Source organism: Nansenia antarctica (assembly GCF_963989245.1).
Source record: "Nansenia antarctica genome assembly, chromosome: 7".
Taxonomy (NCBI): domain Eukaryota; kingdom Metazoa; phylum Chordata; class Actinopteri; order Argentiniformes; family Microstomatidae; genus Nansenia; species Nansenia antarctica.
Window position 1 is genome coordinate 7088127 of NC_137677.1, and position 22514 is coordinate 7110640.

The 22514-nt window shown below is 42.8% G+C and overlaps 3 protein-coding genes across 3 annotated transcripts; all 3 read left to right on the plus strand.

Annotated features, from left to right (window-relative positions):
• Positions 1–821: 821 nt before the first annotated feature.
• On the plus strand, positions 822–3526 carry LOC308161963 (protein tyrosine phosphatase domain-containing protein 1-like; the record flags this gene model as incomplete). Its single annotated transcript, XM_080536044.1, has 5 exons — positions 822–846; positions 1560–1697; positions 1810–2081; positions 2562–2870; positions 3425–3526. The coding sequence occupies 5 exons, from the start codon at positions 822–824 to the stop codon at positions 3524–3526; spliced, it is 846 nt and encodes a 281-aa protein (XP_080392170.1).
• Positions 3527–5166: 1640 nt separating this feature from the next.
• Positions 5167–6774, plus strand: LOC308162335 (ciliary microtubule associated protein 1B-like; the record flags this gene model as incomplete). Its single annotated transcript, XM_080536493.1, has 6 exons — positions 5167–5278; positions 5407–5610; positions 5714–5815; positions 6167–6288; positions 6416–6556; positions 6682–6774. The coding sequence occupies 6 exons, from the start codon at positions 5167–5169 to the stop codon at positions 6772–6774; spliced, it is 774 nt and encodes a 257-aa protein (XP_080392619.1).
• Positions 6775–13098: 6324 nt separating this feature from the next.
• creb3l3a (cAMP responsive element binding protein 3-like 3a) lies at positions 13099–22094 on the plus strand (the record flags this gene model as incomplete). The annotated part of the gene is made up of 10 exons (XM_080535871.1): positions 13099–13119; positions 13954–14067; positions 14312–14570; positions 15103–15236; positions 19368–19478; positions 19596–19702; positions 19948–20016; positions 20268–20352; positions 20871–20970; positions 21769–22094. The coding sequence occupies 10 exons, from the start codon at positions 13099–13101 to the stop codon at positions 22092–22094; spliced, it is 1326 nt and encodes a 441-aa protein (XP_080391997.1).
• Between the last annotated feature and the right edge of the window lie 420 nt (positions 22095–22514).

Below are 22514 nucleotides of genomic sequence, written 5' to 3' on the forward strand. Positions count from 1 at the left end.
GTGGACAGTCACAGTTCATATCAGTCCATTTTATCAAGTGCAATACTGAAACACAACTGTGAACATTTCAAACCTGCAAACTGCGACACTTTAAATGAATGTGCAATAATACTATGTGCAATATGACAACCCTCGTGTACATAAGGTTCAGAGATAGGAAATGTTAGGATATTTATAGCATAGCATAGAGTACAGCACAGTGTTTTATTTGTATAGTATAGTATAGTGGATAGTGTACATAGCCTTTATTTATGTAAACCAGCTCTTTTCCCTTCTTTTTTTTTCCTAGCACCACAGGAGCCCCCCTCCCAAATTTCGTTGTATGGTACCTGTACTATATCAATGACAATAAAGACCATTCATTCATTCATTCATTCATTCAAGCGAATAACGGTAGGCTACATTAATGCTAAACCAATCAGCATATGTAATGGTTTCCATACACATGCACCCGCCACACCTTATCTTGGTGATACATTTTGTATGTGGTGCAGATAGCCTACAGTACCTCGCACCTGACGTGAACTTATTAGGCATACTTATAATAATAATATGCACAAAGGATGCAGGCATGTATCTGATGTGTTCCATGCGGAGGCTACATTATTCCCCTTTATGTAATTGTTTTGTATTTTATGTTTACTAGCTGTTTGTTGGTGAACATGTTCCTGCATTGACTGCTTGTGTTACAGCTAATTGCACTAGATGATACACATTCTCACAAGTCTTGACCGATGCATTATTGACGTTGCGAAATTTCGCAATATGCACTCTACATTCTAAATGCTTGACTCAGCAAAAGGCACAAACAAGTGAGAGCAATGAGAGGGGGTGCTAGCAACCAATGTTAGGGGGCCCCCTAGTGGCTGGGGCCCCCCCGCGGTGCGTCGCTTGCGGGCCCGTCCGCTACGCCACTGGAGTGTGTCATATTCTAGCCTGCAAAGACAAGCAAGAAGGAAGGAGAGTAGGAGACAATATGTAATCTAATCTAAATGTAATCATTAGTGATCAAAATAATTATCAAAAGTTTCATCATTCTCTCTATCTTCCTCACATGCTCAGCAAACACACACACACGCACACGCACAAACGCACATTTCGTAAGCCATTTCTATTCCAGCAATGGAGCAGCTGGTTAGTAAGGGAACGCGTGTAGAAAGTGTCTTTTGTTTTGTTTCATAGAAAATAGTGTTTATTTCAGATACTGTAGTGGAAGATATTATCCTCATTTCCAGTGAAGTAGCTGCCATCTAGTTGTGACATTTTTGTTTATCCCGCCCCTTCATCACCCATTGTTGATGACGCGGATGTTTCTGGTTACACTGGTATGAACGCGGGCTGGTTCGCCAGACAGCACCAAAGTTCACAGGTTCACACATTTTTGAACGACCAGAGAGTACCCCGGGTGCGCTCCGGCACTTTCAGAACGTATTTCCCAATGCACCCACTGAATCTAAATTGTATGTACTGCACAGTTCACCTGTTTTCCGAAATATGGAGAAACACAATGTGTTTGTCTGCGTGTGTCTGTCTGTCTGTGTGTCTGTGTGTGTGTGCAGTCTTCTTCTTCAACTTTGGCATGCCAGACTTTGGGGTGTCATCCCTGGTGGGAATGATGGATGGAGTGAAGGTGCTGGCTTTTGCTGTGAAGGAAGGAAGAGTGGCTGTACACTGCCATGCAGGCCTGGGGAGGACAGGTTAGTGGAAATACAGATACCGTACAGAGAGGGAGAGAAGGATAGAGGGAGAGAGGGGGGACTCTGTATGTTTATGTGTATAGGTCTGATCTTTCACTGTCCTGATCGATAGGAGTCCTGATAGCCTGTTACCTGGTCTACACCCTGCATGTCAGCCCCAGTGAGGCCGTCCACTATGTGCGTATCAAACGCCCTCGCTCCATCCAGACGCGTGGCCAGATCAGCATGGTGTTTGACTTTGCACGTCTGCTGGGCACACAGCTGACCCAGTACCCAGACCTCAGCCTGCGCCATGGGGCCCCCTTCACCCTGCTGCAGTACCTGCACCGCCAGGGCCTTCTACTGCATGGCCAGGAGGCTCGCACCCTCAGACACACGTCCAAGGTCTGAGTTGTCACTTTGGCTTTTTATTTATTGGATTTGGACAGACCTAAGTTCTGGGCCCTGGACAGTCTGGACGGATTGTATGGCAGTTGCTGGACTGAAAAAATCAGGTGTAGTGCTGAGGCACAAACATGTACATTTCAAGCCCGCAAACTATGACACTTTAAATAACGTGAAACAATACTATTGTGCAATATGACAACCCTAGTCGTCTATCTGTACAGTATAGTACAGTGGATAGTGTACATAGCCTTTATTTATGTAAACCAGCTCCTTCCCTTCTTGTGTTTTTTTTTTTTAAAGTTTTTTTTTTTTCCCTTTCCTAACACCAGGGGAGCCACCCCTCCTAAATTTCGTTGTTTGGTACCTGTACTGTAGCAATGACAATAAAGTCCATTCATTCATTCATTCATTCATTCATTCATTCATATTTGATGGTATTGTCTATCATAATATTTACCATGTATTATCATCATTTAGGTTGTGTATCTGCTCTGTGGTCGTCTGTCCTGCCTGGCCCTGGATCGCCGAGCCCCTGCGGAGGTGCATGCTGAGCTGGAGAAGAGGGCCTGGATTCAGGCGCTGGGCAGAGTTGTCAGGGGGACCCTGTTAGCCCAGCAGTACCTGCCCCTGCTGCGGGAGGGTCCTAGGGGGTCCAGGCGGGGTTCAGTATCAGGGTCCCTGTCGTCCTGGGACGAGCCTGAGGGCTTTCTAGAGAGGAAGAGGGAGGTGTTGTTGGACAGACGCAGCTACAGCGACTCTGACCTCAGCAAGATCACTGCCAGCCAGGTAAGAGGAGATGGAACACTGAAGTACATCACGCTACAACCACAAAGAATATTTTGGGGGCTTTTGGATGAAATATTCACTCTCTCAGATAAAAACTCAAGTTTTTCCTCCCCAGGATCTTGAGCTGAACTCATATTGTTCTCCACTGGCTGGGAATGGGACAGACAGGTATGGGCTGGACCAGATAAGACCTGATCTGAGACCTATCAGCCCTGCCTTGGCCACCCCATCAGCAGGCCTCTGTAACAGCAGAGAGGACTCACAAAATCTCCCAGCAGGCAGCGGGACAGTCAACAATAAGAGATCAAAGTGTACAGCCAAGAGGACCGTGGCATTTCTCAAATTTGGTTCCAACCTTGAGGTAAGTGTCAGTGCACAATTCTACTCATATGCCTGCTATTGTCATTCGGGAATGAAACATGGATGTGAAAATGGTAACATTAGGTAGAAATATTAGTATTCATGTTCTCTCTCAGAAAATAACTAGTATAAACTATCAAATAATATAATGATAAATCAGGCTCATGCTGTCCGTCATTTCCTGTCCTGTGCAGTTACGCAAGAATCAGAAGAAGTCAGGACAGGCTTCAGTGGCTCGTGCTGTTGCCAGGGCGATGGTGGATCAGGATCCCCCTACGGAGATTGTTCTACTATGATATAATAATATATTATATTATATATATATATATTATATATATATTAATAGTAATAATTTGGCAAAAGCAGAAATAGACTAGTCCCTTTTGATAAGTTGTTAACTGAACAAACCCAAACACCTTTGTATGAAGGGCCATACTGTAAAGTATTACTGTCAAATCTCTACTGTACACAATAAAAACCTTTGTACCTTTTGATGCCTGTGTTATTGGAGTTTTTAATGCAGTTCTGTCAACAAAATAAAATGTTCCAACAGATTTCATAAAACCATAATCAGCATGAATCTATCAATGATTATGTCTTTATGAAATCTGTTAATTAATTATTAATAATATTTGTAAAAATATTTTTGATTTGAACCAATTGAACAGGCAGTTTAATGATGATTTTGATGACTGGCATTCTACAGTCTGATTCTCTCAATCCATAGAATGGACACCTTGTGTCAATAATAATAATAATAATAATTATTATTATTATTATACATGTATTTGTATAGCGCTTTTCCTGCAAACGTTGCAGCTCAAAGTGCTTTATGTATCATGGCTTTTATAAACCGTTTGCATGCTTCCACTGACCCCATTATCTCCAGAACTTGATTATAGTTTTCAATATTCATGTAGCCCAGGTCTAACATTAACATATTTGTGTTTCTCAAGAAGACCGCCATTCCTTTGCCAGTAATGCCTTTCAAAGAGCCATCTCTATGGTAACGTTGTCATGGTGAGCACGAGCACAACCAACAATCTTAACAAATCAGGGTGTTTAGGGTTAGTGCACGTGCCGTGTCCCAGTGGAGCACGTGACCACAATAATACATTTATTGTATTTATATATACATTTTTTCTTACAGCAAAGATTAACTACCCGACGAACGGTAGTACGAACGATGAGCCTAAGTGGAATTTGAAGTTTAATGTTGCCTGTCATGTTATGCGGAGAAGAACATTTTTGTCTTATGAGCTCGACAGGAACAAAATTATTTCACAATTATGAGCTACTACGGTGGTATATAATAATTTCAGCATTTAAATGCGGTATTGCAATTTAGGGCCAGTGACAGTCTCAAGGAAAATCATCGGTTTCTGCACTAAGCTGCGGGGATTATTGTAGCGTAACAAACTGAAAATAAATTACGATGTTACATTATAATAATATATTATATATATAATAATATATAATAATAAGTAAAAAGTATTATTATAGCCTAGCCCTCATCAACGCCCGTTGCTTTGCGGACTACCGTTGCTAAGAAACCTTTCCTGGCTGTCAGCTGAGCGCATCGCATTGTGACGTCATAATAGGCAACTGACGTATCACGTAATTATTGCGGCAAAGTTTTAAAACACTTGGCACAGCTTCAAACAGCTGACACTGACAGATCAGCACTACAACTGAGGTTTAGTAATTTAGTAGTAAAAGGAACCGACAGGCTATTGTTCTAAGATAATAATAGTAATAATAATAATAATATAAAACAAATGCTCTTAGGAGGACAAATCACCTATCTGATTGTAAACTGATACAATGCCATACTACTGCCATACACTACTGTGCAATTCTAAACTAAAAAGGCTCTAAAGAAAACAATTGTTAGTGTTATTTGACCTATTATACTCTTTTCTCTCTCAGACTAATCATGTCAGGTACTGATGTTTGGGTTGGCTCTTGGAGGCCTCACAAGCCCAGAGGGCCCATCGCAGCCCTCTACAGCAGCCCTGGACCCAAGTATGCGTTGCCAGGGGCAACAGGTAAAACTACCGTACATAACACTCTGCTGAGAGACAGCAATGACACTGAGGAGACTCTATACACAAGTAAAATGCATCCATTCTCTTCCTCATCGTCTGTAATCTGTTCTCTTTGTCTCTCTTCACAGGTATAAATAACCACGACCCCAGGAAGCTCAAAGCGCCGGCGTTCAGTTTCGGAACACGCCATCGCCAGTTCAGCTCTGACTGCTCCCCTGGACCGGGTTACCTGGTCCCCTCCAACATCACCAGGAACGGGCGGGACGGGACCCCCGCATACTCACTCTATAGCCGCCATAAAGACCCTCTGCTCTTCCAGACCCCTGGACCTGGTCAGTAATAAAGTCAAAAGCTTTAAAATCGAAAAGTAAAAGTCTCACCAACTAATCATGAATATTTTTCTCATACTGATGATAATTATGTTTTGTGCTGTAGGCGCCTACTCCCCTGAGAGGTCAGGGAAGTCTGCCTATTATTCTGCTCCTGCCTACTCTCTGTCTGCTAGGAGCAAAGGATTCCGTAACGACCAAACACCAGGTAACACTCTCCAATGATATTCCATCACTGCAGATTTCAATTGTTCATATAGACCAGTGGTTCTCAACCCTCTCCTCGGGGACCACCAGCCGGTCCACATGTTTGATCTGTTCCACCACCAGCACACCTGATTCAACTAATCAAGTACAAATCATAATTGCTTTGCACTTGATTAGTTGATGAATCAGGTGTGCTGGTGGTGGAACAGATCATGTGGAACGGCTGGTGGTCCCCGAGGAGAGGTTTGAGAAACACTGATATAGACTGACAGAAAGGAAGCAGTAGAATGTTCAGTGACTGAATGTTCTTTGTAGACTGACAGAATGTGTTTGTCTTCCCGTGTCTTCTCAGGTCCTGCTGCATACATGCTGCCCTCAGTGCTAGGGCCAGCTTCTGTCACCAAAACCTCAGCTCCCAGCTTCTCCCTCCGGGGTCGCAGCAAGATTGGCAGCTTCCATGAGGACCTGCAGAAGGTGAGTCTCACTCGTCAAAAGGCTGTCACTTCAAGATGAAAATCCTACATAATATCATATTATGAATCCAGTTTCTCTTATACATGTGGTGTGAACTGAAATGTTAAATGTGCTCAATCGACCACAGACCCCCGGCCCAGGGACATACAGAGTGGTGGACCCCTGTACCTACATGCACAAGCCGCCCCACTACAGCATGACAGGACGCAACAGCATGCCTGGAGACACCACCCAAAAACCAGGCCCTGGAGCTCACCACCCCGAGCAGGCAAGTCTACTCATCTCATCTACTATTACTTGTATTATAATATGCAGTAAATGACTTATTTTTCTAATCTGGAAACAATGGTGTGAAAGACCCTTGTGCACTAACCGCCAGTGTCTTATTTCTAGGTGACCTTCACAAGGATCACGGCTCCAAGCTTCTCTTTTGGAATCCGTCATTCAGAGTTCATTGCTCCGCTCATTGTGGAGGTGTCTGAATAAGTACCTCTCTCTCTCTCCTACCTTCCCCTCCCCAATCCATTTTACCTGGAAATAAATAGCAGTATCAATACTGCTCTGCACTGAAGAAAGAAGTTAGCTCTCTGTGCCTTACTTTGATGGTTGCTCAGTTGTATGCACATTACAATAGGACTCCCAATTGTGCTGACCTAGAAAACAAGCTAACCTGACAATCACACTTGCCTGTCATTGGAAGAAAAAATGAAAAAAAGTGTTTATTTTATATTTATAATATATTCATACAATATTATGTGTTTTCATTATTGTGGTTCAATGTGATTTTGATAACTGAAAGCATACAAGCGTTGTGCATATGTGACATTGAAAATAACAAAACAAGCAGAAACTCTGCTATATCTATCTGTGATCTACATTTTACTTCTACTTTTCTACCTTCTTCTTTTACTTGTGTCACTTATTTGTGTGATCTGGAAAAACATTTTGGCACATTATTGTTTTAATCTTTAATCTTTTTTGCTGCAATGTATTAGGCTACAAAATGAACTTGACTTCATGATTGATATCATGCCAAAGCAAGGTTTGTGTGACCACTGTCAGTATTACAACTTGATGACTTATCTACTTCTAATACCAAAGAGGGAGGGGGTTGATCAGAGATTGGTTTGACACTGATGTCAGATTCTCACAATACGATTTATGTTCACTGTATTTGATGTAACATGCTCCTTTAAATTTTAATAATCAATAAATACATGATCAAAGGTGACTATGGTTTATAAAGTATTATGTTTTCAGTTTGTATCATTCACCTACGTTTGTCGGTAAGATTTGTTTTATTGTTTTATTGTTTTATTGTTTATTGTATTACTTAACCTTGTTTTATTTCTAGCTTCCCATCCCCCCCCTACATGTTTGCCTGGTTAAATAAAGGTTAAATAAAAAATACATTTGTTTCGCTTCGTTGGTAACTCGAAATAAGAAAGGGACGGGATGAAATGAGGAACGAAGGGATGGGATGAGAAATACTGCCAGGCAATTCTATAGACAGCCTTGACACAAGGGGCCTTCAAGCGTCTATGCGTTGCATAGAAACTAGGCAGCTGTTTGGAAAAACGTCATGTTAGTAGTTACACCGGATTCAACAAGTAGACTGTCATGTTTTAACTATCGGAACATAAAGCAACGAAACGAAAACATGATCATTGTGATAGTATGTTAAGTAAGTCTGCGTTTCCGCGTTCTGAATTCGCTTTGGTATTGCGGCGTATACTGTTAGTGGCTAAGAGCTAGCCTGCTAATCTCATAATAAGTTTGAGTTAGTAGCTAGCTACCTCAGTAAGCCGTTGAGAGACACAGCTGATAGCAGCCGAACGGTTGTTTCATCATAACGAGGGAGAATGGCTGGCAACGCCAGTGGCATCTCTGATCTGGACCAAGAGAAATACGATACAGACGAACAAGTCAAGATCATCTGCCTAGGCGACAAGGTCATGCTGACAAATAAAATAACAAAATTGGGTGGTGTATGGTGTTCAGCAGCAGAAATAGATCACCAACTTTCAGCTCTGGCTACTGAAAGAGAAAAGATTCTAGCCTTGGTGACCCAGCTGCAGTTCCACAGGTCTGTCCTTAAGGCAAAAGGAGCAAAAGAACTGTTCCAGCAGTCGGTCACAAGAGATGGGAAATCTCACACTTTCAGCTTCAAGGAGCTTCGCCTGAATGTGCTTGAAGTTCTAAAAGAGAACCAGGTTGTTGAGGAGACAGAAGAGAATCAACAGGAGCCTGCAATAACATACCGCAGCGAGGAGGACGTAAGGAAGAGGCTAGAAGAGGAGAAACAGAAATTGGCAAAGAAACTTGCTGCAGCCAGAGAGAAGAGACAGAGGATCCAGCAAAAGAACACCCTGACTGAGTTTCTGGAGAATCCAGAGAGGTTAGTGGGGAAAAGAGTCAGCCACAATTGCTGTGAAGAAGGTGACCAAACTCCAGTGTGGTACCTGGGTACAGTACTACAAATGACTCAGTCCAAGCCTAGTGCCCTGAACACACTGTACACAATTAAATATGACGTCGGTGACACTTGGGAGTTCCCCCTCTTGAAAGACTTTCAAATTGGAGACCTCAAATTAGTGGACAATTAGTATGCTGTTACCATAATTAGTAATCCTCCTGCTTCCTTTGTTTAATTATTATTTTTATGATCTAACCTAAAAAAAAATGTCTGTTTGCGTTCTGAGTGAGTGTGATTGATTTATGTTGTACACATAGGAATTATGTATTTAACAATAAAGTGTGAAATAACTCTAAATATGTCTTATATTTTAGATTCCTCAAAGTAGCCACCCTTTGCTTTTTTGTTGTTAATAAAATATATAATAATAATATTAAATATAATATGTGTTAATAATAATATGTTATTATATATATATTTAATATTATTATTATATATTTTATTAACAACAAAACATTTTTATTTTATTAACAACAAAAAAGCAAAGGGTGGCTACTTTGAGGAATCTAAAATCTAAGACATATTTAGAGTTATTTCACACTTTATTGTTAAGTACATCATTCCACATGTGTTCATTCATAGTTTTGATGCCTTCAGTGAGAATCTACAATGTACCAATAGTCATGAAAATAAAGGAAACACATTGAATGAGAAGGTGTGTCCAAACTTTTGTCCTGTACTGTATCAAAAAAGGTAGTAAACACTTACACAATGTCATCATGTATCATGAAAATAAAAACATCACCCATGTGAGCTAAGGTCGGAGTCCAAATATCTGTACTGACTTTTCAATTTATAGTCAGTTGTTCCCTTGAAACTTGACTGAAATCCATGGTTCAGAGTGGTTTAAATAGCCACTAAACCTAAAAAACAACAACTATGGGAATTGGAGAACCAACAAAAAGGTTAAACATTTGTGGCTAAATCATCTCAAAGTTACTTCTAACTAAGTTAATTTGAAGAGATTTTGGCCACAAATGTTAAACCTTTTACAGTTTCTCCTGGCCCATAGACTACGTTCAAAATAAGGAACCATCTTACTTTTAAGTTGAAAGAGATTGAACTAACCATTTAAAGGAAAAGATCACCTATTATCACCATGACTCGACAGTTATTAGTGGGCCTTGTTGTCTGTATGCGCTATGGACAAACCTCAGTTTGATAATGAACCTCACTCCTCCCTGAAACTCCTTGTAATTTGAGTGATACACAGATACTGACACATTTGCTGTTCTTGCCTACTGTAGCCTCGCCTGAATTCGAGTCTGGTTCAATTGCTTAAGTCAAACAAGGCCAATGAATACCATGTCACTTCCTTAAGTCATCCAGCAGGTGGCGGCTCTGAGCTACATTCAGAGTTTTGCATAGCCAGCGGGTTCGAAATCACAGGTCATCCCAAGTGCTATAAAACACAGTCACTCTAGACTACAGTCAGTCAGCTGTTATCCTGACTGAGTATTATCTGATGACAGAACAGTAGTATACAATAGAGATACAGAATGTCCTGTACTGCACCCAAAATGCCTCTCCATATTCAACGTTTTCGACAAGATATAAAGCTTTATGGCGTGGTTAGAAACATTGGTTACAATAATATATATTTTTTACATTTCAAAACAGGCCAGATAATCAGTCTAATAGTAGATATCCAAAAATGAAAGTAAACATTATGCATGTCATTTAATATCCAGATAAAATCAATAAAGCCTATCAAACATTACATACTTGCCTACTCTCACTTGGTAAAGTGGACTTCCGTCTCCTGCACACTATCTCTGCTTGCAAATTGGACATTTATTTGGAACAATACTTCAGTCACATAGAGCTATGGTTTATATGACTGAAACAGTGCACATCAAATGTTCATTTTGCAAGCAGTATGTGGAAGCCCACTTTATTATATCTATACTTTACTCAGGTGAAAGTGAATCTTTGAGCGTTTTACTTCAAGGTTTTTTTCCTCTTATGCAGTTTTTACAAAACACCCTATCGTAGCTGTGCAACTGCTTTTCTATTCAGACTTGCTTTCTGACATGCATGGTCATTCAATGGCAGAACAGTATCACTTTGCTTTGAATGAACTTTATTAATGGTGTTATTCAAAATCTCCACAATTATTCCATCATTTTGTGTAATAGACTTCCACAATTGGAGTGGACATGCAGACGGATTATTTGACAGGAGAATAGTCAGACAAATATAGTGTTCAAGATAAGCTTTTAATGTCAATCAAGTGCCATTCAGAGCAAACGAATGCTCAAGGTAAGATTTGATGCTCTCATGCTCTCAACGTGGTCATTCTGGCCTGGAAGGGGAGGACAGAGGAGAGGTAATTCACTGTAGCAGCAACACTTCAGTGGCCAGTACATATCTTATCCAGCCTGCTTACTTTTGGCTTGGGGGCATTTTCATATCAGCCGTAAGCCACATGACTGAGATATAGTAATAATAATAATATATGCCATTTAGAAGATGCTTTTATCCAAAGCGACTTACATTGCAGCGTGTGCATACATGAGTGCAGAGCCGAACCTGTTGCAGCCGGTGTCTATTTGTACACAAAGTATCTCACAGTCATGTTATTACAGATCAATAAAACAATATCCTCACAGACTGTTGTACTGTATGTCTTTTTGTCATATTGAATGCATGCTTTGAACAAACAATATGTAGGAGTCTGTATGACCGGTTACAACACTGTATCCTTAAAGGGTACTTACATAGCCACAGTAGTTTGTTATATTGACTGTTGTTTTTCAGATGTTGTAACAATGTTCAAATTTAGCCCACAGACTATAAGAACAGGGGCTCACCCTTTGGACCCGTTCTCAATCAGATAAAGGAGCAATAATGATAAACTTAATCCTTCTACAATGAAAACCAGGATGATTATTGGCAGTGATCCATTAGTAAACTGAGGTGGAGACAGCTGCTTTCAGAACAGACTATAGGAGAGAGTGAGAGTTGTTGATTTGAAGGTTTAGTAATCAAGTGACCGTGTTCACACAGACAGGCAATCAGAGTTCAAGGAAGAAAAAGAACCACAATTTCACACAAACATGTCTGTCTTTTTTGCTGAGGGGGCGAGAGAGCATAGCTCTTAAGAGAAATAGCCCTCACAATTGGCACATACTAAAAGCCTTTGCTAGATGCATCTGCCTTCAATATTTTGTCTTTTGGCCTATATATCCTGAAAATCAATATTGACAAAATAAGAATTGAACAATTAAAACATAATAAGCCACTGTCAGTATTCAACCACATACACGTTTTGTTCGATTTTTTTCTTGATTTCTTAATGTTTAGCCTCATTTGTTTTCACACACTATTATGGCTAAACTGTTACTTTAGAAAAGTGTCGCCTCCTCCTCCCATGGGTTGGTGATATTGATTTGTGCCTGCAAAGCATTTCAGAAACTCTTAAGCCTTGCTCAGAATGAAAGCAATGACATCACGTGGATCCTGCAGAATATGCGGAATATTGTGTGAAAACAGCACTTGTCTGTGTGGTCTTCAACAATAAAAGATGTGTCCTTGAATAAACAGGATAGAACCGTGACAGTCCTTTTATGAATGAATAAAGATCTGTCACGTGTGAAGACTTGGTAATTACATGAAAATAAAATGTACCTAATTAAACTAAATTGGAAAAATCTTGAACTTTCTGGTATCTTTAATGAATCTGCAAGTAACCAATATGTAATTGTTAGGTCATAATTATGTAATTATAGGACATTATACATGTAGGTAACCTATAGGAGACTATAAAATACAGCTTTACCGATTTGTCTCAGTTGTGGACAAATCATTAGAGAAATCACATCACGTTGATAACTTCTTTACAGTACTTGTAAATATACTTTATGGACTGAATAGGTTGGTACAGAACAGTGACAATGCAGCCTATAAACACTGCTGGCAGTGTCATTAATCTGTGTCAAAGGTTTTGCTTATTCCCATGTCAATATACTACCAAACACAATTGCAAGAAAGGAAAGAGTGAACTTTGATCTTTCCAGTTTTGTCCATTTTGAAGAGAGTTCTCTCTCTCTGCTTCCAGACAGACGCAGTCGCCTCAGTTGTCAGCCTGTCTCCTGCCAATCAATCCCATCAAATCTCATCATTACCTAGCCAATGAGGAGACAGCGTTTGGGTTGGTGAGTCACTGGGTGTGCTGTGTTGGAGTTTAAACTTTGGACCTCAGAACAACAGCGAAGAGATACAGTAGAGACGCACAGTGATCTAAAGCAGAGCTACTTCACAACAAAACAAACTGACTGTTTAACTAGACTTTCGCTTTTTGGGGGGCTTCTTGTCCGTGCCACCCTATCGCTATGGAGCACTACACAGACCAGGTAAGTGGGCCTGTGGGTCTTCGTTTGTCAGCTTTTCTTGTTCAGGGCACGCAACAGATGTACTGTACGTGCCAATGGTAATGAGTGTGTGTATGTGTGTATGTGTGTGTGTGCACATGTTTGTGTGTGGTATTGTGTTCATGGGAATTTTTTTTGTACATGGGGAGAGTCCATTAAAACATTGATTCATCATTGGAGGGTGTAATCAGTTAGTTTTGTGCTTTGCAGGCCTCTTTGGCCTCACTGAAAATGTAAACAATATACATATAGATTATTATTTTTTTCGGACGCTGTCCAACTGATTGGGGTAAGGGTTTGAGAAAGTCATATAGATGTTCTAATAGTGGCATAAATATGAATGACTCACTAAATCTGCCATCCTCACACACATACCGTACATCTTAAACATTTTAAAGCTCAAATCTACATACTGAACCTTTAGATACTGAATATATGGACTGAATGCAAAACTAACAGAGAGAAACCTGAAGATATCTAAATGTACACTCACCGAACACTTTATTTGGAACTCTATACTAATACTGGGTAGGGCCGCCCTTTGCTCTCAAAACAGCCTCAATTCTTCACGGCATTGATTCCACAAGATGGTGGTTCGGTGAGTGTCGTTACAGGGAAGATCTACATATCTGGGTTTTGAACTACAGTCAGAAAAAGTGTCATTAAATAGCGGAAATAACAAAAAACCCACAGTACTAGCCCTGAGAATACCTGCTTTTACCACCTCTCTGCTGTTATGCTCTCTGTATGTCATCCCTCTTGGTAAACGTGGGGCGGAGTGATGACTTTAACATTACTGGACTGGTTCTGTCCCAGGGCTGCGACGGGATGGAGCTGCTCGATTTACTGTTTGATCAGAATGATGGGATCCTGCGTCACGAAGAGATGGGACACCATGGCAACCATACCTGGCCAATTCAGGAGCCAAACGTGAGTGTGTGTGTGTGTGTGCGTGTGTGTGTGTGTGTGGCGGGCGGGGGGGGGGGGGGGGGGTGTCACCTACTCTTTGATGTTACTGGTCCTCATGTGGTGTGGTGTCTTTACAGTCTCAGACCCACCTTGGCTGTGTCTCTTTGATCCCTGTGTCTAGATATCCTGCCTGTTTAAAATCACACTACCCACCAGCCAGGGCTTTATAATCACCATGGTCTAATTTGGGTTTTGATTCTGACAGATGTTGCATCCAGGCCCAGGCCCGGCACAGCACAACGAGGACTTCCTGAATGCCCTCCTGGGTGGCAGTGACTCTGTGTCCGGGTCCCCCCTGTGGTCTCCATCCCCCAGTGACAGTGGCATCAGCGAGGACCCTCATTCAGACCAGATGGACAGCCCCCAGCGCCCCGAGAGCCCTCCCGGAGAGCCACACCGCCCCAACACCCAGACCCCGATTCAAACCAAGGTGGAGCTGGAGGCAGACTTCTCCATTGATCTCAGTAAGACATCGTATTTGGTATCGGTACTCATTTGCACTTCAAATAGGCTTGAGGAGGACGAGGAGGTAATCTTGAAGTAGCATGAAGAGAGTATTTTCTATTACTTCATATTGAATACGTGACAGCAGCTGGTGACACCGGGAACAAGTCGCCAACCTATCAAAATGTTCAGTCTTTTATTCAGAAGGATTGAAATACATTTCAACATTGTTGAAAATCAGTGACACACTTCGCTAGTCAAGCCAAAAACACTGCAATGTTGATGATTCGATAAAAGTCTGAACAGTCCGTCAGTCGGCGACTTGTTCCCGGTTTCACCAGCTGCTGTCACCTATAGAAATTAGAAGTTCAGAGTGCAAGCAACATAATCTGTGTCTGTGAGATGGCTTGATGAAGGATGTTCTATATTTACTATAAACACACTAATGCTGGCCTTTCTGGCTGCTCACATCTCCTTTCTCTTTCTTTCTCTCTCTCTCTCTCTCTCTCTCTCTCTCTCTCTCTCTCTCTCTCTCTCTCTCTCTGGCTACAGATGGATGGGAGCTTGGCCTCTACCCAGGCAGGTCTCGGGGGACTCACTGTCCGTCTGATGTACACAAAACCCAGCTGTCCCCTGGCTTCCCTCTCACAGTCAAGGACCTATTGCTCTCTGGCACATCTGAGCCGGTGAGTTCTCGGTGGGTGGGGGCAGAGAGATGGGGGAGGCGGGGTGATGAAAGGTGTGTTGATATGGGGTGGAATTGGGATTGTGTGTGTGCGTGTGTCTGTGTATGTGTGTATGTGTATGTGTATGTGTGTGTGTGTGTGTGTGTGTGTGTGTGTGAGTGTGTGCGTGTGACTCATGGAGTGACTCAGTTCAAGCATCTGCATGATGTCTTAAATGTGTGTGTGTGTGTGTGTGTGTGTGTGTGTGTGTGTGTGTGTGTATGTGTGTGTGTGTGTGTGTGTGTGTGTGTGTGTGCGTGTGACTCATGGAGTGACTCAGTCCAAGCATCTGCATGATGTCATAAATATGTGGGTCCTTTGCATTCACAATGCTTCATTCTGGGCTGGATGTGAGTATATAGATGTATGTGTGTGAGGATGGAGGTTTTAGTTTAGGAGTGTGTGTGTGTGTGTGTGTGTGTGTGTGTGTGTGTGTGTGTGTGCATATGTTTATGAATGAGCGAATCTTCACATTTGTCTTTGTGTGTATGTGTTGGAGCTATGAGGAGACAGGTATGCGTAGGTGTTCACCTGTTCATAACACCTTAATCATGTTAATAAGAGGGGCACCGAAGCCCATTGCCCCAAGCACTGACCATAAAAGGGCCGCTCCATGCGGTCGAACGCCTTCATTGCATCTAGTGAGAGAACTACAGCAGAAGAAGACAGATTTTGGGCACCGTCTACGACACACAGGAGCCTCCTTACACTATCAGAGGCCAGCCTGGATTTAATAAAGCCTGTCCGATCGCTATGCACTAGTTGTGATGTGACCCTATGAGAAAGGCCTGTAACTAGCACATTCCGCTGGGTCTTCGCCTTTTTCAAGAAGCAAGACATTTAGAGCAGTGTTGACATCTCTCGAAATTGGAACCATCCTTGATTGAAAACAGTACCGTCTCTGTGAGCAGAGGAAAAGACAGGAAAGGCAAGGTAGAACTTGGGTGGAATATCGTCTGGACCTGGCGATTTGCCCCTTGTGCATGTCCATCGCTGCTTTCGCCATTTTGTGTTGTGTCATAGGTGCATTTAGATTTTCAGCTTCACTGTCATGTGGATGTTAGTCAAACAACTTTCATGTGCAGATTTGTTAAAGCCAATCTCTAAGCTGTACAGTTCCTTGTGGAAACAGCTGCGTTCACACTCTTGGGATCGGTCAGAACAGTGCCCTCTTTAGATTTGACGTTACAAATAAAGTAAGTAAGTGAACGTAAGTCTGCCTAGTTCTGTGCGTGAGAAATTCTGAACGGCACCTGAGAAGATAATACATTTATTTTTCAATTAGTACTTTTCGGAGAGCAGCAGTATCACTGTAGCAGCGTTGTAGAGTAGCACTGAGAGCAGTGCACTTTATTTCTAGTGCTTCCAGTTTAGCTGCACGTTCCTTTTTTGGGGGTTGATCCATACAGGGTGGTGTTGCTTCTAATAAAGCCCTTCACTGCCTCACACACATTTCTCGGGTCAGACACCAAACCCTCACTGAACACCAAAAACCCTTGGAAATTGTTCTCAAATTGAGACGTGTGTGTGTCATCACGCAGGAGCAAAGAGTGAAATCGGCATCTGGAAGCTCTTGTGGGAGAAGCCCTTAGGATGACAAAACAGTAAATGGGTTTGTAATCAGACCATGTAATTGGTATATAGAAAGCGTTTTTGAACATTTTGGGATAGATCTTTGGATGCAAAGAGAAAATCTATAATTGAAAAGGCTCTATGTCTGCCAGAGAAAAAAATAATCTTTTATGGAAGGGTTCATCAAGCGCCAGACATCAATTACACCTGTGTGGGGCTACCCACTGGTGTAATACATCAGAATCACGTTATTGGACCCTGATCTCTGCCCCAATCCGTTCTGTATTGCTATCCCACACTGCATTGAAATACGTGCCCAAAACCAGGCGAAAAAACCTGCAAGATCCAGAATAGTTTTGGTTAATAGGTCAGAATATTGCATTGATCTCTGCCTTTGCTCTGAAGAATTTTGATATTGGTTTTTATAACCAATATCAAAATTGTTCAGAGCAAAGGCAGAGATCAATGCAATATTCTGTCCGTCCATCCGTACCTTAGCAATGGCCAACTGCCCCTTCCTGTCCGCCCAGGAGACGATATCAAATTTCAGCTTGCGCTTACAAACTACCATCACACCCTTGGTTTTTGTAGGAGGAGATGAAAAAGCAATAGGGTGATGGGATTCCTGAACCATGGCAAAGTCAATGTTTTTCTTGCGCAAACATTCTAAAATAGTGGTCCTTTTATGTGGGACATTGAGACCCCTGGCATTAATGGAAATTAAGTTGACACTAGTCATATGTTGGTTAGCATAGAAATATAGGTCGGCGACCTTGAGGGCCTTGAAAGGCGCCATATAAAATAAATGCATTATTATTATTATTATTATTATTATTATTATTATTATTATTATTATTATTATTATTATAGTCACCTCGGCAAGCAGAATACAGTGGCCTGGATCCCTAAAATAACATTCCCCAAAACCCCAAAAAACTAAGTCATAAAAAAACACAAAATAATTCAAAGAAAAGTGAAGAGATATCCTCGACATTTCTGATAAGTCCACACTTGGACAACCAACTCAAATTGAAAAGAGGCAGCACCATCACCAACAATTAAGAACAGGTGATATATCAATACCAACATCTATTAACTACTAAACATCGCGTCCACATTATGAGTCACCAAAACACATTGAATAGGTCTATAACAGCATTACATTATGATTAAATTAATAAAGGTGTGAGGAAATGTGGGTAAAACATAAAGGAAAAAAGAAACAACACATCCATAGACACGCATTCACAAGTGTACACATATCCAGCTATGTGTGTAATCCCCCTCACTTTCTCACTTGTATATCTACACACACGCACACATGCACTCTCACACACACACCCATATACTTACACCCGTGGCGTGCACACACCCATATACTTACACAGTATCTACACACGTACAACCCCACAGACACATAACCACATAACTGTCCTATGGACTATGGAGGTAATATCTATACGCAGGGTCATAGACCTTGGCAAACAGGCACAAACGTACACACTGTCTGACATGTAGCTTATATAGAAACACTGGCATGGGGGGGATGTCTATATCTATACACAGGGTGAACTGTATTTGGCTGGGAATGCGAGAGAAAGACAAATAATACATACCGATAAACATTGTGATAAAAAGTGAGGCAAAGTTAAATTAAGTTACATTAAAATAACAGGCTCAAATATGAAGCAGTCCAGACAGAGACGATAGTCTTAGAACGGGTCTTGGCAGGCTGTCTGGGTTCAAAGATACCCAAAGCCGGCCCCCCCACCCCCACCCCTCCCCAGCATTACAGTCCAAGCAGAGGCAGAAAGAGGGAGCAAAGCTCTTAAGAGAACAATCACCACCGGCCAAACATCTTGTAAATGAATGACAGCTCTTTCCAAATGTCTTTGGAAAGAGCTGTGTTTTCAAATAAAACAAATAAAACATTTTTTTTGGGAGGAGCTTGACAATCTCGGTGTTAGATGTAGGCGGGTTCCGAGGTGATTGGAGAAGCGTGTCCGGCCCCAAGCATTAGTCTTGGATCCCGGGTGTTGTTGAGTCATGTTAACGTAGATTTTTAAAAAAGATTTACCATTTTGCTTGTAGGACAGATGAGTATTGTGTCTAGTAACTCGTGACTGTCACGGGTGGCAACAGATTAAAGCAAAATAAATGGTGATGGTGCAGGAGACTCAAGTCTGCTCGAGTTCAAGCAGCCATCTTCCATGACGTCATCATGCGCCCCCCCTAAATCAGTTCTATGTATTTATTCAACCTTTTCCTATTGAGGTTAGAGTTTTCTCTGAGCACAGGTCAACTTAAAAGAGACAGTCGCTGGAGAGGACTTGGCCTCGGGCAATGTAATTGGCATGAGCAAAGCATAAAATGAGAACGTATGGGGTTATGTCATGCCACTCTGCACTCCCTCAAACTGCACTCTGCTTACCCCTACACCTGGCCCAACGAAAGCAGAGAGAGCCTTCACTCCGCTTGTCAAGATGTTTAACATATTGACATTCCTATCTCAACCACCAGCCCCCACAGCAGTCACAGCAGTCCATCCAAGAGTTGATTCTCAATGAGGATGAGAAGAAACTTCTCGCCAAGGAGGGCATGAGTCTGCCTAGCCAACTCCCCCTCACCAAGGTAGCTACGATTTCTCTGCCAGTTTCGCAGCTTAACAACAACTTCATATCTCCTGAGAATGTGTGATGGGCACTAACAGCCTCCATGTTTTTCTCTCTCCTTGCCTATTTCCATTAGTATGAGGAGAGGATTCTGAAGAAAATACGCCGAAAGATCCGGAACAAGCAGTCTGCCCAAGAGAGTCGGAAAAAGAAAAAGGAATATATTGATGGGCTGGAGGGCAGGTACTACTACTGACAGCCTATAGATAACAAATACATGTAAGAGGCTGGGATTCACATGTTCAAGTCCAGCAATCAGACATGAACCCCCCCACCCAACCAAGAACAACGACAAAACAAACAAACAAACAAATCACTTGATTTTCCAGTGAAAGAGTAATTCTGTGTCCTTGAGCCTTTCAGTACAATCTGATTGTGTTGATCACACAAGCTCGCTTGACTCATCTGGGAAATCCCTTCTTTTCCAGGATGGCCGCTTGCAATGCACACAACCAGGAGTTGCAGCGGAAAGTCTTCCAGCTGGAGAAATGCAATACGTGAGAAGACTTTTATATTAATTATCTCTCCAGACCAGTGCTCCCATTCCTCATGTCTGTATACCCCCCCGATGGCAATTCTGGCAACATTCACTAATTGAGCTCTCCTCTCCTCTCCCATCTCTCCCCCCCCCCCCTCCTGCCCCCCTGCAACCTCTCTCTCCCCCCTCCCTTCCCTCGCCCACTCCCACTCCTTCCCCTCTCTCTCCCTTCTCTCTTCTTCTGCTGTGCCCCCCCCCCCCCCCCCCCAGGTCTCTGATTGAACAGCTACGCAGACTGCAGTCTTTGGTCATGAACAGTACCAATAAGCCTGCCCAGGCTGGGACCTGTGTTCTGGTAAGGGACTTACATTGACAGCCAGCCAGCCAGCCATCCAGCCAGCCATCCAGCCATCCAGCCATCCAGCCAGACAGCCAGCCATCCAGCCATCCAGCCAGACAGACAGACAGCCAGACAAAAAAAGGACTAGTCACAGAAAGAGGCACTCAGATCCAGAGCCATTGAATCCTGCTTGATCAGAGTCAGAAGGATTAGGCAGGACAACTAACAACACCATCAGTGTAGAAAACACTAATTTACATTTGGGGAAACTTAAACTATGAATATAAATGAGTTGTGTACTCCCAATCAGAGCAGTATTGAGGGAATACGCAGTAATGACAGTGAAGGTGTCCTTGTTCAGAGCGAGGGGAATACGGTAGCTCAAACTCAGAATGATGAATCTTCAACCCAAGTAGTTTATTTGCCAAGAAATGCTCTGAGGGCTTTCAGGCTGCAGCACTGAAACCCTAAAACCTCTGAGACAATTGTCCAAGTGCGAAATTAGTAACATTTTCACCCTCTCTTTCCCCAAGGTTCTGGTTCTGTCCTTCTCCTTGATCCTGTTCCCCAACCTGAAGCCCTTCTCTGACACCAAGGTCAGCCAGGACGGGGGGGACTTCAGCCCAGTGCGGAGTGAGTCACAGCGTCCCATTGCCACTAGCCTAGCGGCTGCGCTCACCCCGGTGCCACCAATCACAGCTCGAGGGCTGATTAGGGTTCCACTCACTTCCACCAGCCCCACAGCCCACAGCCATCTTTTTTGCGCTGTTCCAAAACAAACTCACCTGCAAAAGAAGGGGCTATACACCAGAGCCTCGCCTTTCACTTCAAAGAGCTTAGCTGGCAGCCAGAGCAATAGGGCCATGCATTATTAAGTCCATTTTTCATCAGGCTTAGAGAGAAACTTCTCAAGACTTTTAGGAAACTATTAAATGACACTTTGAGACTTCAAAATGTCAAAGACGTCATCAGGTTTATATAGATTGTTACATTGAGTTTGAGTACCAGGCAGGTGTAATTTGTCATGGTAAGCTGAATGTCAGCACTCTGAGCAGTAGAGGCAATTTGTCTGTGTCTTTTGGTAAGTGTACTGTATGATCAAAGGCCAAGGTACATGTTTGTTGTGGTTTACAGCAGCCTGATGTCTTCCAGTTCCCCAGAACTGGGGATAAGATTAGGTGGCATTCACCCCCCCCCCCCACACACACACAGGCACTCCAGGCAGGCCAAAGCAAACGCTCAAAGTATTTGAAAAAAAACTCTCATACTATTTTTACCCAGGTCTGATACCTACCTGTTGACACCTTCTATATACTGTATATGTCCCTCATACACTGTTAAGCTGTCATGCATTAAATAATGCTACATACAGTACATGTGGTGCTGTTCACTCATACATACCTGCTCCCTCCCTCTCTCTCTCCCATGCAGTCCAGTCACGGTCCCTTAGCAACCTCCAGTCCTCCAGAGTGATGTACGCCGTCGAACATCCGTACGCCACGGTAGACGAGACCGAATCTCTGCGTTCCCGGCGTTTCCCTGGAGACCAGGGAGGTGTCGATGAGATTACTTCTCTCCTGGGCAAGCTGGGTACGGGCCCGGGACTGTCCTCCAATTACAACCCCGTGCCTCACAACAGTAGTCAAGACGAGCGAGACCATTTCCAAGGGGACCCTATTACTGGCCACATAGCCACCACAGTGACCTTGATGCCTCCCCGTGGGTCCAGGCTGCGTCCGCACGCTGACGATATGTGATGGAAGAGGAGGAAACCCAGATGAAAACTCCCAGGACGGGGAGCTTAGGTGGCGTAGCGGGTTAAGCGTTGACCATGCAACCGCAGGGTCCCCGGTTCGATTCCGGCCGCGGACATGTCCTGCATGTCATCCCTCCTCTCTCTCTCACCCATCCTTCCTGTCTAAATCTCTACTGTATCTGTTTTTTTTTTTAACTCCCAGGACCATCCACTCTGCTCCCTTTACTCCCCATTATGATCCCTCTAATGTAACCCACCCAGGGCCTACAGACGGAAGCTAGCTATCTAGCAAACTCTGGTACATTTACATTTACATACATGTGAAAACTAAAAGTCGTGAGCTTAGAATTATAAGGTTCTATCTCCGTTTAGGCTCGTTCAGAGATATTGCGCGTCAAAGTTTTTACATTCCATTATGTTT